Source organism: Zalophus californianus, chromosome 9 (genome assembly GCF_009762305.2).
Source record: "Zalophus californianus isolate mZalCal1 chromosome 9, mZalCal1.pri.v2, whole genome shotgun sequence".
NCBI lineage: Eukaryota > Metazoa > Chordata > Mammalia > Carnivora > Otariidae > Zalophus > Zalophus californianus.
Genome location: NC_045603.1, coordinates 78471391 through 78484493, shown reverse-complemented (window position 1 = coordinate 78484493; position 13103 = coordinate 78471391). Strand labels below are relative to the sequence as shown.

Below are 13103 nucleotides of genomic sequence, written 5' to 3'. Positions count from 1 at the left end.
TTGAAGAGTGTTACATCTATATTTATAGGGCTATGTAGTTTTCTTCTATTGTCTTTATCTGGCTTTGGACACTGGTTACTCAATCTTTTATGTTACCAGACTGAGGATAACTGTTATATTTTAATCATCTTTTTATCCCCAGAGCCTAGTAGTCTGGTACATAGTAATTAAATATAATAAATTATATATTATATATTATATAAATATAATAAACATAGTAAATTAAATATAATGCTTACTGAGAAAATTTGGTATAAAATAATGGCATATGGGAGAATTTTAGGTGATTGGTACGTATAAATTTCATAGTACTTGGAAAGTCTATATTTTCTACCTTGAATTATGATGAATATTACTGAATATCTCTATATCATTTTTAAAAATTGAATATAACAGTCAAAATTTTCATTCTGATATCTAAAATGATTATAGAAAGCCATTATGTCAGTAATGAGAATTTCAGCATAATTCAGCATGTTGATAGCTGATATGTTCTCAGACACTATGCAAAGCAGTGAATTAATGTTCCTTTCTAGAAGATACAGCCATTAATAAAATGTTCATTGTCAGTTAAAATGTCAAAGAACATTTTGATTATTTATGAAATGTCTTTAAGAAAATACCTTTTCTGTGAATTGCTTCATACATTGTACTCTGTGCTTTTTTAATAGCACATCAATACTTTTTTGATGATTTATGTCCTTATTCAGGACTATAGTTATTGAATTATCAAAGTTGATCATTGAAATGGTTCATATTCATCTCTAATTTGTAATTAATTAGGTGAAAGAATACATTCTCAGCTTTACTTAACGGATCTAGGTTAATATGCTTTGCTCAGACTAATTCTAAATAGCTTTTTGACCTTTTTGGTTCTAAGTTTCCTCAATTCTAAACTGAAGAGATTAGTTAATAATAGATAATGTCAGAAGAGAAAAAACGTAAATTAGTATTTGATTAGTTAAGTTTGGAAAATGCTGGTTTTAGTAAAGTTCAACATATTTCCTTCTGGGTTTGTCTGAGGTTTAATATGTTAATGTATGTTGTTAATGTCCGTAGTTTGACCATATTTGCCTATTTTATATGAGCTTCTTACATATTGCTGGCCTGAAAGTGAAACGTATGCATCCCAAGAACTGCCTGAGATGATCCACTATGATATGGAAAGATGTCAGAATATCTATTTCTATTTACATATTTTTAATCTTGAAAAGTAAGAGAAAAATTATGTTAATCCTTAGCACATGGATTGATGCTTTTTGCCCTCCCTAGGTCCTTATATGAAACAGACACAAGTTTTTTGTGAGATAACCTCATGTGAATGGGAGATCCAAAGTGATGAGTTGATAGTGATGCCCTTCCTTGTTTCCTTGTTTTTACTGTAATATAGTACATAACTTGCTTAACCAGGTAATTGGACTGTTATGTAATTTAGTTTTTACTCAAACAACTCTCATAGAAATGGAAAAGTGTCTTCAGAAAGATTGTTGCCATAAGCCATAGATTGATAATTATACCAACAAAAATCCATATTTATAACAAGTACCCTTGATGATTTTTCTATACTGAGGCAATTTTGGGAAATAGTGATTTAGCCACACTAAGGTATATAAAGGGATATACCAGAAAGGGAATTTAGATGTTAATAATAAAATAGAACCTGTTAAGTCAGTAAAGTATAATAAATGAGGGGAGATGATGAATGAGCAAGTGGAAGCAGTAAATGGACAAAAATTATTGGCATTATCTTTTATCCTAAATATAGCTGAAGTTTAATTTTCTCTCAAAGTCCATTAGGGTGAGGATGCAGTCATTCCCTGCAGTCACTCAGGATTTCAAGCTGGCAGAGGCCGTGCCCTCCGCAGAATCTGGCTTTCGTTGTCACCTTGGGCATTGCCATCCAGCAAGCAAGTAGGGGAAGAAAAGGAGTTTGTGGAAGGTTTTTTGTGATTCAAGCCTGGTGTATGAAATGGTGTATATCACTTCTCCCAGGTTGATATTCCTAAAATAAATCCCACTTGATTGAGGGGTTATTCTATTTATATATTGCTACACTCAGTTAGCTAATACTTTGTTTAGAATTTGTTTCTGTACTTACAAAAGAGTGGTTCATAATTTTTTCTGCTTTTAAATATCTTTGCAGAGTTAAGTATAAGGGATATGCTGTCCTAATAAAATATGTAGGGAAGTACTCCTTCATTTCCTATTCTCTGGAAGAGTTTGTGTAAGATTTCTCTTATTTCTTTCTTAAATGTTTATTAAAATCACCTGTTAAGTCATCAAGGCTTCAAAATTCCTTGGTCAGAGGTTGTTGGGTTTTTTTTTTAATGATAAATTCAGTTTTTCTTATATAAATAGGACTATGAAGATTTTTTTATTTCATCTTTTTAAAATTTTGATAAGTTGTGCTTTTTCTTAGGAGTTTTTTTATTTTATCTAAAATTTCATTTTTAGGTGTATTTATATCTTAATGGTTTTTTTTTTTTAGAAATAGCTGTAGGTTAATGTAATATCCTAATTCATGTATGATGTAAATTTGCATTTTTCATTTTTCTCAATTATTTTATTTTTATCATCTTACTACATTTCATTTGTGTCTTATTTTGGATTATTTTTTAAAGATTCTTTTGTTACATGTCTATTTAATCTTTTTACTGTCTCATGTCATTTTAGATTTGTTTTTTGTATTTTCCATAGTTTTATTCCTCTTTTCACTCAAATCTCTTCCCCTCCCCCCACTAACTTTTGGTTCTCTAATTCTGCTTCCTGCTTCATTTCATCTACTGTTTACCTCATCTGTTGAGTTATTAATAGTGCCTATTTCTCAGCTGTAAAATTTCTATCTCATGAATTCCAGTTCTCTGATGAAAATCCATATCCTATCCATTTTCTTCATTTCTCCTCTACTTTGTATTTTTTTAAGATTTATTTACTTATTTTAGAAAGAGAGAGAGCATGAGCAGGAGGGGCAGAGGGAGAGGGAAAGGGAGAGAGCATCTTAAGCTGACTCCGCACTGAGTGCGGAGCCCGACCTGGGGCTTGATCTCATGACACAGAGATCACAACCTGAGCTGAAACCAAAAGTCAGATGCTTAACTGACTGTGCCCCTGAATCGTAACATATTTTAAACTCTTTGATAACTAATATCTAAATCATCCGTGAGCCTATTTCTTTTGTGTTTTCTGTTTTCTGTGTTTTTGGTCTCCTCTGTTGTCAGCTCTGATACTTTTGTATTGAAACCTGTACAGAGTATTTGAAAAATTAGAAAGTCTCTGTAAGATGTTAACGTTCTCCAAAGAAAGTTCATCCATTCCTTTGCTAGGAAGATAGAATGAGGGGTTGGTCACCTTAATCCAGCAGTTCTCCAACTTTGTTAGGGTATTAAACTATTGGTATGTGTATATTACTGGAGAAGTAATAAAAAATATATAGAGGCCCAAGCTTATTGCAGTAACACAATCCCTCCTGGCTCTTGATCCAGGTGCAGAATTGCCATATGCCTCAAGAGGTAACACTATTGTTTTGTGTTATCTCACCTGTCAGTATGGTTTTCCTCGCAGTTATGTTTTCCTGTCTTTTTTCATTGCTTGAGTCCTCCCTAATGCTTTTAAACAGAACTTTATTTTTTCTCATTGCTTTTAGCTGCAGCATTAGTGTGCCATAAACCACTCAATCATTCATAGATACAAGAAGTCAGTGGTTTTATTTTGTAAACAAAAGAACAAACCATGGTTTAAGTTTTTTGTTTTTGTTTTTCAGGAAAAACATAAACAAGAATTGGAAGACATGAGGAAAGCTGGTCATGAAGCTCTCAGCATTATTGTGGATGAATATAAGGTAGAGGTTTGGGAGTCTGCTTTCTCTATTAAACTGTGGCATACTTTAGAAAAAAGTTTACACACATTGGCATATGCAAACATATGCAAATTGTAGAATGGCAGTAGTCTTATTTTAGTATAGAATTCTTTTCAATTGACCGATAAGTGTTTGTTGAAAACATACTCGGTAGATTACAAAGGTAATGCTAGATGTTGCTCTGCATTGGAGAAGTTGTAGAATGTTTAATAATCTGCAGCTGAAGAAGTTCAAGAACAAAATTCTATAGAATTAATTGCTAGATTAGCTTTTATCTTCACTGTGGTTCTACCTCTTTTAGAAAAAAAAAAGGCATGATATATGCATCTGAAAAATATTGTGGGTAAAGGGTAAGATTAAGAAAAAAATTTGTTATGAATATTGTTATAGAAATCATGATACATGTCAATATGAGGGACATACACAGCATTTTTCTCTGATTCGATGCCTGCGTAAGCTTAATCATTTAAAGCAAACTGAGGACTGGTATGTTGCAAGCTTTCAAGATAGACTTAATTTTAAAAAAGTTGGTCCATTAGTTGTATCTGATGGATGTAATTTTGCTTTCTAGTTCACTTTGTGTCAAGAGCCAATACTGTGAACCTAATTTTCCCTTATTGGTGGGTAATAACTGAAAATAAAGATTTTATTTTCATGCTCAAAAAAAAAGTCCTTTTCCCCCTGAATTTCATGTTAGGTCTTTTTTTTCCCACAAATAATAGAGGAATACATTCTTGTTGAAATTAAATTCAAACAATTCTCCCAGAGGTAACCATTAGCAGTTTGACATGTGAGCCCTTCTATAGGATTTTCTCCATATTTGCATATGCATATATGCTAATACCGTATTGTATAATTTTTTTATTTGTATTTACAGAAAATGTTATTCCACTCAATCTATTCTTTTGTTTCTTTCTGTATTTATTCAATATGACTTGTATTTTATTTATTTATTTAAGACTTTATTTATTTGACTGATAGAGACATAGCAAGAGAGGGAACACAAGCAGGGGGAGTGGGAGGGGGAGAAACAGGCTTCCTGCTGAGCAGGGAGCCTGATATGGGGCTCGATCTCAGGACCCCAGGACCATGACTTGAGCTGAAGGCAGATGCTTAATGACTGAGCCACCCAGGCACCCCGACTTGTATTTTAGTATCAGTATGTATGAACTTATTTTTTGTTCTATAGTATTCCACAGTATATATATGTATGTATATGTACATACGTATACACACACACACACACACACACACACACACATACACACACACACACCATAACTGGTTTAACTGTACCTGTATAGTTAAGCATTTAGTTTGTTTTTGGTTGTTCATTACTACAGTAAATTTTTTTAGTTAAATCCTTCTACCACATGTAGAATACAAAAATTTCTTATTGTTGATTAAACGTCATCCTTCGACTTGGTAGAAATTAATGTCATTTTAGTTAGCTAATAATTTAATGTCAAAAAGCTTCTTGTGACAAGTCATTTGGATAAAAGTAGAAAAAGAAGTAGATCCAGAATTAATTTAACAAAAAGTACTTTTTTATTTTTTTTTAAACCCAAGGTAGTCTAGTAGATATGTGTTGGAACATGTAAGGTCATTTTTGTGACCACACCCAATATAGAAACCTGTGCCATTGTCAAGATGGTTATTAAAAAAATACCAAGTTTTTGCAGCTGTGATTATTGGCTCTTTTTATAATATTGTGAATTTTTAGTTCTACTAATATAAACCAGCTTTACAGTTATTGAATTGGGTAAAAGTATAGGATCTATTTTGAACTATCATCTTTTTTTTCCCCTAGGCTAAGGGTGGGAAGAATTAAAAAGCTGGAATTTATATAATACTCCTGGTGCATTAAGTGATATATTCTTGGGTAAATTTGTATTTTACTTATTTTTATTTATGAATTCTAAATTAAATGTTTTAAAAGCATTTACATTGTGTTTGAACTTGTATTTTTCTGAACAGCTCAATGTTTGATATTTTAAATCCTTTTTTGATTCTAGCTCCACATATTTCATTTGCTGAAAACATGTTTATTGTATATTGCTTTCAATACTGACAGTTAATGAGTTTAAAAGCATAAGTGAGAATTTTGCAAATACATTTTACAAATTGTAATTTGGAGAAACTTGGTTGAGAGCTACTCATTTCACCTCTTCTTTGTCTAGTATCATTATTTGATGTCCATTTGGAGAGGATTTAAAAGTTTCAAGCATTAGGTATCATGATTTGCTTAAGAGGGTTAGGAATCAAGTCAAGTAGCCTACAAAGTTATATTTAATTTGTTGTATACTTATTGTCAGTTTATATATAAACTTAGATAAACTTTTGTCACAGGGAACTTTCGTGTAAATACATTTCATATAGCTTTCCATATTGATTCATTGATGAGCTTCATATTTTGTACAATGATGTTATTGTACTGTGAGAAAGAATAAGATCTGATACTTTAATTATCACATAACATTTTACAACCAATGTGTTCTGAAAACATATGGAGAATCAACTTCAAAGTAATATAGGAAGAAATAAAGTAATTCAGATAGGAAAAATAGGCAATGTTTTCCTCATAGGTTAGATGTCTTTATAATGTAAGTGTTGATTTGTGACCCATTATGGAACAGGAAAAGAAACAATATAGTTTTTTTTCCATTTGAAATTCAAGCATGAGAAGGTCATGTGATAATTATTGTATTATGTGTCTCTTTTTTAGACAGTAACTTTTTGTTGATACTTTTAAAGCTTCATTTTGTTAAATTATATAAACATTTTGATGGATGATTCATTCATCATTAGATAACTCAAAAACAAATGAAAATACAACTTCATACAACTAATTGCTATTACTAAGAGAAGTTGTATGAACATTCTCTTTGATTTATTCTTTCCTTAATTCAAGAAACATTGACTTCCTTCTTTATGCCAGGGACTGTTGTGGATACAGCACTGAAGAAGATAGACAGATCTTTGGTCCAATGGAATATATATTACACACCCACCCATGCACATGCACAGACCATATATAGGTAGTATATAGTCACCAAAAACCGTAGCTTCCCTTGATGCTTTGACTTTAACCTCTCCTTGCTATGCAGGTATTTACTCAAATATGCAGCTGGACTAGAGAAATCTGTACCTTTCCACTACCATCCCTGACTTTTAGGGATCTTATATTCTTCTGCTTGGTTATTCTGGACTAGATGTGATAAGTCATTTTTCTCACTCCAGGTTGAGTTGAGACATTGTTGAAGAATTTGAAAAAAAAAATTCATTAGGAAAGATAGTGAAAAATATAAATGAAGTAAAACAAAAATGATAAAAGCCTAAAAATTAATGTAGAGGAACATGCATTATTTTTACATTAAATTTTCCTTCCAGAAATGTGAAGTAGACTTTTTCGCCCCTATTCTTCCTACTACTATACAGCTAAAAAAATCCTTGGACATTATGTATAAAACAGACAAAATCCTAAAAGAAGACAGACTGCCTAGGGACTCTGGGATCCAGGTAACTACATTACACTGGGTTCCCTGGATTTTCTTTTTCCCTCATTTGCCCAGATTTGGTGCTGGAGAAGTGAGCAAGCCAGAAATACCAAATGGGCACAGATAACAAATCCCAAGAAAAGGCTACTGTCTCTGTCCAAAAGACCAGGAAAGCCTCTGGGTAGCAAGACAGTAAACTCTTGGATAATAACCATTCCACTCCCACCAAATACCATAGAACTAAATGTGGCCCCACCCTCCAGCCCTGCCAACAAAGGCTTGGCAGGATTGTAGACTTTCATGAAACCTCCCCAGGCTATAGTGAGATAGCTTTCCTCTTCCCCATTGGGAGGTTTCAAAGAAGGCTGACTAGGAAACATGGACTTTCAGCCCCACTCGGCAGTAAATCCGCTCCTCCCTAAGTGTCAGGGTAGGCCATGTAGGAAGCCTAGACTTCCACCCCACCCTGACATTTCCTCTGCTATCAAGGTATCAACAGATGTTTAATGGAAAGTCAGGGCTTTCATTATTGCTCAGTGGTAATAAGGTCAGCCCTCTGAAGTGTCAGTGAAGGTTATTTGGGGAATAATAAGGTGGCACCCTTTCTTCTCTCAGCCAGAGTGACATCAGTGAAGGCTTTGTGTGAAGCTGAACTCCCAACCATGTCCAGCAATAATGAGGAGATTCTTCTTCCCCCTGCCCTGAGGGTAGTGGAGAATGAATCAGGAACCTGGACTTATTAGTACCTGGCTGTTCCCTTCTTGGAGTAGTGTCTTATCAGAGGAAGTCTGCCTAAAGCAAGATTGAAAATATCCAAATTTCAATTGAAAATAGTTCTCATACAAAGAACCAAGAAAATCTCATCTTGAGTGAAAAAAATAAGGAACAGAAGCTAACACTGAGCTGACACCAATGTTAGAATTATGTGACAAGGATTTTAAAAGTGTCCCTCATAAAAATGCTTTAACAAGCAATTATGAACATGCTTTGAAGCAAATGAAAAAAATAGAAAGTCCCAGCAAGAGAATAGAAAGTCTTAGCAAAGAAATAGATTATATAAAGAAAGAACCAAATGAAAATTTTAGAACTTAAAAATACAATACAAAAAAAAAATTCAGTGTATGGGCTCAATGTCATAATGGAGAAACGGGAAATAATCATTGAACTTGGAAAATAGAATAGAAGTCACCCAGTTTGAACAATAGAGAGAAACTAGACTAAAAACAAATAAGCAAGGATTTAGGGACCTGTGGGATTATAACAAAAAATCTAAAATTCATGTCATCAGAGTCCTGGAAAAAGAGGAGAAAGTGGACAGTGGACAGAGCTGAAAAATATATTCAAAGAAATACTAGCTGAAATTTTCCCAAATTTGGCCAAAGAAATAAAACTATATAATCAAGAAGCTGAGTGAACTCTTAAGCAGGATTAAGCAAAATAACAATAATACCAAAATCAAATAAAAACCACCAAGACCCACTGTGATGGTTAATTTTATGTGTTAACTTGGTTGGGCCATGATCCCCACATATTTGGTCAAACATTATTCTGGATGTTTTTGTGACAGTTCATTTCGGGTAAGATTAATATTTGTATTTGTGGACCTTGAGTAAAGCAGATTACCCGCCATAATGTGGGTGATTCTCATCCAATTGTTAGAAGGTTTTAATAAAACAAAGGACCTGTCTCGTTGATGAATAAGGTATTTTGCTAGCAGACAGCCTTTTAGACTTGAACTGCAGCATTGGCTCTTCTCTGGATCTCCAATCTGCCATTCTACCTTGTAGATATTGAATTTGCGAGCCTCCACTTTTGTGGGAGCCGATTTCTTAAAATCAGTCTTTCTCTCCATGTACACATCCTGTCAGTTATATTTCTCTAGAGACCCTGACTGCTACACACATTATAGTCAAACGTCTGCAAACCAGAGACAAAGAAAAAATCTTGAAAGCAGCCAGAGAATGATGGCATTTTACTTACAGAAAATCAATTAGATTTACATTGGATTTTTCATCAGAAACCAGGGAGGCCAGAAGGAAATGGAATAACACTGAAAGGAAATAAATGTCCACTCAGATTTTTATATCCAATGAAAATATGTTTCTGCAATGAAGGGAAGAAATCAAGATGGTCTCAGATGAAGGAAAAGTAAGAGAATTTGTCCTAGCAAACCTTCTCTAAGAGAATGGCTAAGGAAGTTATCCAAACAAAAGGAAATGATGAAGGAAACATTAGGAAAGAACAAAGGAAAGGACAGGATTGTGGGTAAATGCAATAGACTTTCTTTTTTTTAAGTTTTCTAAATTATATTTGTTAAATTAAAAAATATGTAACATTGTCCAATGTGGTTCTTATTGTTATGTAAAGGAAAATTTTAAGAAAATTGTATTGTAGGGACACCTGGGTGGCTCAGTCAGTTAAGCGTCTGCCTTCGGCTCAGGTCATGATCTCAGGGTCCTGGGATCGAGCCCCACGTCGGGCTCCCTGCTCAGCGGGAAGCCTGCTTCTCCCGCTGCCTCTGCGTGCCACTCCCCCTCCTTGTGCTCTCTCTCTTTCATGCTCTTTCTCAAATAAATAAAATCTTTAAAAAAAAAGAAAAAACAAGATAATTATACTGTAAACAAGGAAGAGTAACAGACATAAACTTAATTTGCACTGGTAAAATGCCAGCACTAGCAATGGTGTGATTTTTTTTTTTTTTTTAATTTGGGAGTATATCAGATTTATTTACTTCTATGATCTATTCCGTGATAAGACTTGAGATTTCTTTATTTAGAGTTTGGTTGCAAGATTTTAAGCTATCAAAATCATTTGGAGCTAGTTTACATTTGTACATTTGTATTTCAAAAACTATAAGTTTAAAATGTAATAGAAAAGGCTTTTCTCCATTTGCCACTGTGACTTCTAAGAACCTGTATTGATCACCACAGAGGAAAGTTTACTAATATGTTCTGATTTTGAGTAAGCTAGTGATATTTTAATATTTTATAATTTTTATTTTTGAACAGCCTTATTGAGATATAATTCACATATTACAAAATTCACCAATTTAAAGTTTATAATTCTCTAGTTTTTAATATAGTCACAGAATTATACAGTCATCAGCACAGTGTAATTTCAGAGCATTTTCAACACCCTACATGAAACCTTATATTCTTTAGCAGTCTTTCTTCACTCCTGCCCAACCACCTGTTTTCCAGCTCTTGGTAACTGTTCATCTATATTATGTCACTATAGATTTGCATCTTCTGGACATTTTGTATAAATAGAATCATACAATTTGTGATCTTCTTGACTTCTTTCACTTAGCATAATATTTTCAATGTTCTTGCATGTTGTTTTATGTATTAGCATTTCATTTCTTTTTTATTGTCCTGTAAGATTCCATTGTATGGATATACCACATTTTATTTATCCTTTCATCAGTTAATGGTCATTTGGATTGTTTTCACTTTTTGACTATTGTGAATATCGCTATGTGGATGTATATTTTCATTTTTCCTTGGTATATACCTAGGGTTTGTTATATTTATCTGTGTTCAACATTTTGAGGAACTACCAGAATGTTTCCAGCTGCACTATTTTATGTTCCAACCAACAGTGACTGAGGGTTCTAGTTTCTCTCCATCCATACCAACACTTGTTATTTTCCATTAAAAAAAAAAATATTAAGCCCTGCTAGTGGGTTTAATTGGCATTTAAGTCTTTGACCCATTTTCAGTTAATTATTGTATATGGTGTGAAGAAGGAATGGGACTTTTTTTTTTTTTTTTGATGTGCATATCCAGTTGTTCCCAACATCATTTGTTGTAAAGACTGTTCTTTCCTCATTGAATTGTTTTGGGACCTTTGTCAAAAATTAACCATCTGTGTGAGGATTTATTTGTAGACTCTTAATTCCTTTCCATTGAACTATATGTCTCTCTCAATGCCATTACCACACTTTTTATTACTGTAGCTTTATAGTAACTTTTTGGTATCAGGTAGTGTACACTGTCCAACTTTGTTGTTCTTCCAAATTGTTTTGGCTATTCTAGGTCACTTGCATTTTCATATGAGTTTTACTATCAGCATGTGAATTTTTAAAAAACATCCAAGTGGGATTTGATTTGTATTTGCATTGAATATGTAAGGCCTATTTCGGAAGTATTGCTATTTTAAGTGTTAAGTTTTCTCATACATAATTATGAAATGCCTTTACATTTATTTTATCCTCTTTAAATTCCTTTCAACAATCTATTGTAGTTTTCACTGTGTATTTTATTCTTTTCGGTGATATTGTAAAATGAATTGTTTCTTTTAATTTCATGTTCAGATTTTTCATTGCTAGCATATAATAATATGATTAATAATTACAGGATTGATTTTGCATATTTGTTGTGATATATACATTCATTAGTTCTAATGGTTTTTAATAGAGTTGTTAGGATTTTCTGTATACAAGACCATGCCACCTGCCACCTGCACCTCTTTCCAATACGGGTGCCTTTTATTTTTTTTTCTTGCTTAACTGTCCTGGATAGACCTGCAATACAATTTGAATAAGAGCTGCAAGAACATACATAATCTTAGGGAGACAACATTCAGTTATTAACCACTTAAGTATGATGTTATAAGTGAGTTGTAAATGCATGGTCTTCATTAGGTTGAGGAAGTACCCTTTTATTTCTAGTTTGTTGAAAAAAAAATTTTAATCATGAAAGGTTGCAGAATTTCGTCCAATGCTATTTCTGTGTCTTTTGAAATGATTTTTTTCCTTACGACTGTGGTATATTCCATTTGATTTTTGGATGTTAAATCTGTTTTGCATTCCTGAGATAATCTCACTTGGTCATGGTGTATACTTTTTTTTTTAATGTATTGCATCATTCAGTTGGTTAATATTTTGTTGAGTATTTTGTATCTTTATTCATAAGAAATATTGGTTTGTAGTTTTCTTTGGGGTCTAGCAGGCTTTGCTGTCAGTATTACTTTACTCAGAATGAGTTAGGATATGTTCTCTTTTCTTTAATTTCTTGGAAGAGTTTGTAAAGGATCAGTATTATTAATTCTTTGTTAAGAATTGTAGCATTCACTAATATAACCATGTGATACTGGATTTTTCTGTGTGGGAGTTTTTTGGTTTTTTTTTTGTGTGTGTGTTTTTTAAATAAATTCAGTCTCTTGTTATTGATCTCTTCAGATTTTCTGTTTTCTTCCTGAGTTAGTTTGGTAATTTTATTTTTCTAGGGATTTAGTTCTTTGATCTAAATGCTCTAATTTTTAGCATGTAGTTATTTATAGTATGCTCTTCCAGTGCTTTTATTTTTGTAAGGTAAGTAGTGATATCTCCTCTTTCGTTTCTGCTTTTGTAATTTGAGTCTTCCCTCTTCTCCATTTGGTTAATTTATCTAAAGGTTTCTTTATTCTGTTTGTGTTTTCAAGTAATTAACTATCGGTTTTGCTCATTTTCTGCCATTTTCTATTCTCTTATTTACTAATTTCCATTTTAACATTTATTTTGCATAGCCTTTGCTTACTTTGGCCTTACTTTATTATTTTTCTAGTTTGTTAAAATGGATAAGTAGATGAAATATGTAATATCTTTTTCTGTTTTAATATAGGCATTTATGTTTTCCTCTTGATTCTAGTTTATTTAATCCCATAACTTTTGTATGATGTATTTTCATTTTTGTTCATGTAAAAGAATTTATAATCCTCATTGTGATTTCTTCTTTAACACATTGTTTCTTTAGAAAAGTGTTATGTAA

General features: G+C 32.7%; 1 protein-coding gene across 11 annotated transcripts in view; it reads left to right on the top strand.

Moving 5' to 3' along the window:
* Positions 1 to 13103, top strand: part of CCDC91 (coiled-coil domain containing 91) — a 349923-nt gene that overhangs the window by 148704 nt on the left and 188116 nt on the right. For all 11 annotated transcript variants that reach the window (XR_003519855.2, XM_027593308.2, XM_027593305.2 and 8 more), the window contains one exon: positions 3761 to 3838. Coding sequence is in view for 10 of the 11 variants with exons in the window: in XM_027593308.2 (XP_027449109.1) it covers positions 3761 to 3838 (78 nt within the window). In the remaining variant the exon portion in view is untranslated. The remainder of the gene's footprint in view (positions 1 to 3760; positions 3839 to 13103) is intronic.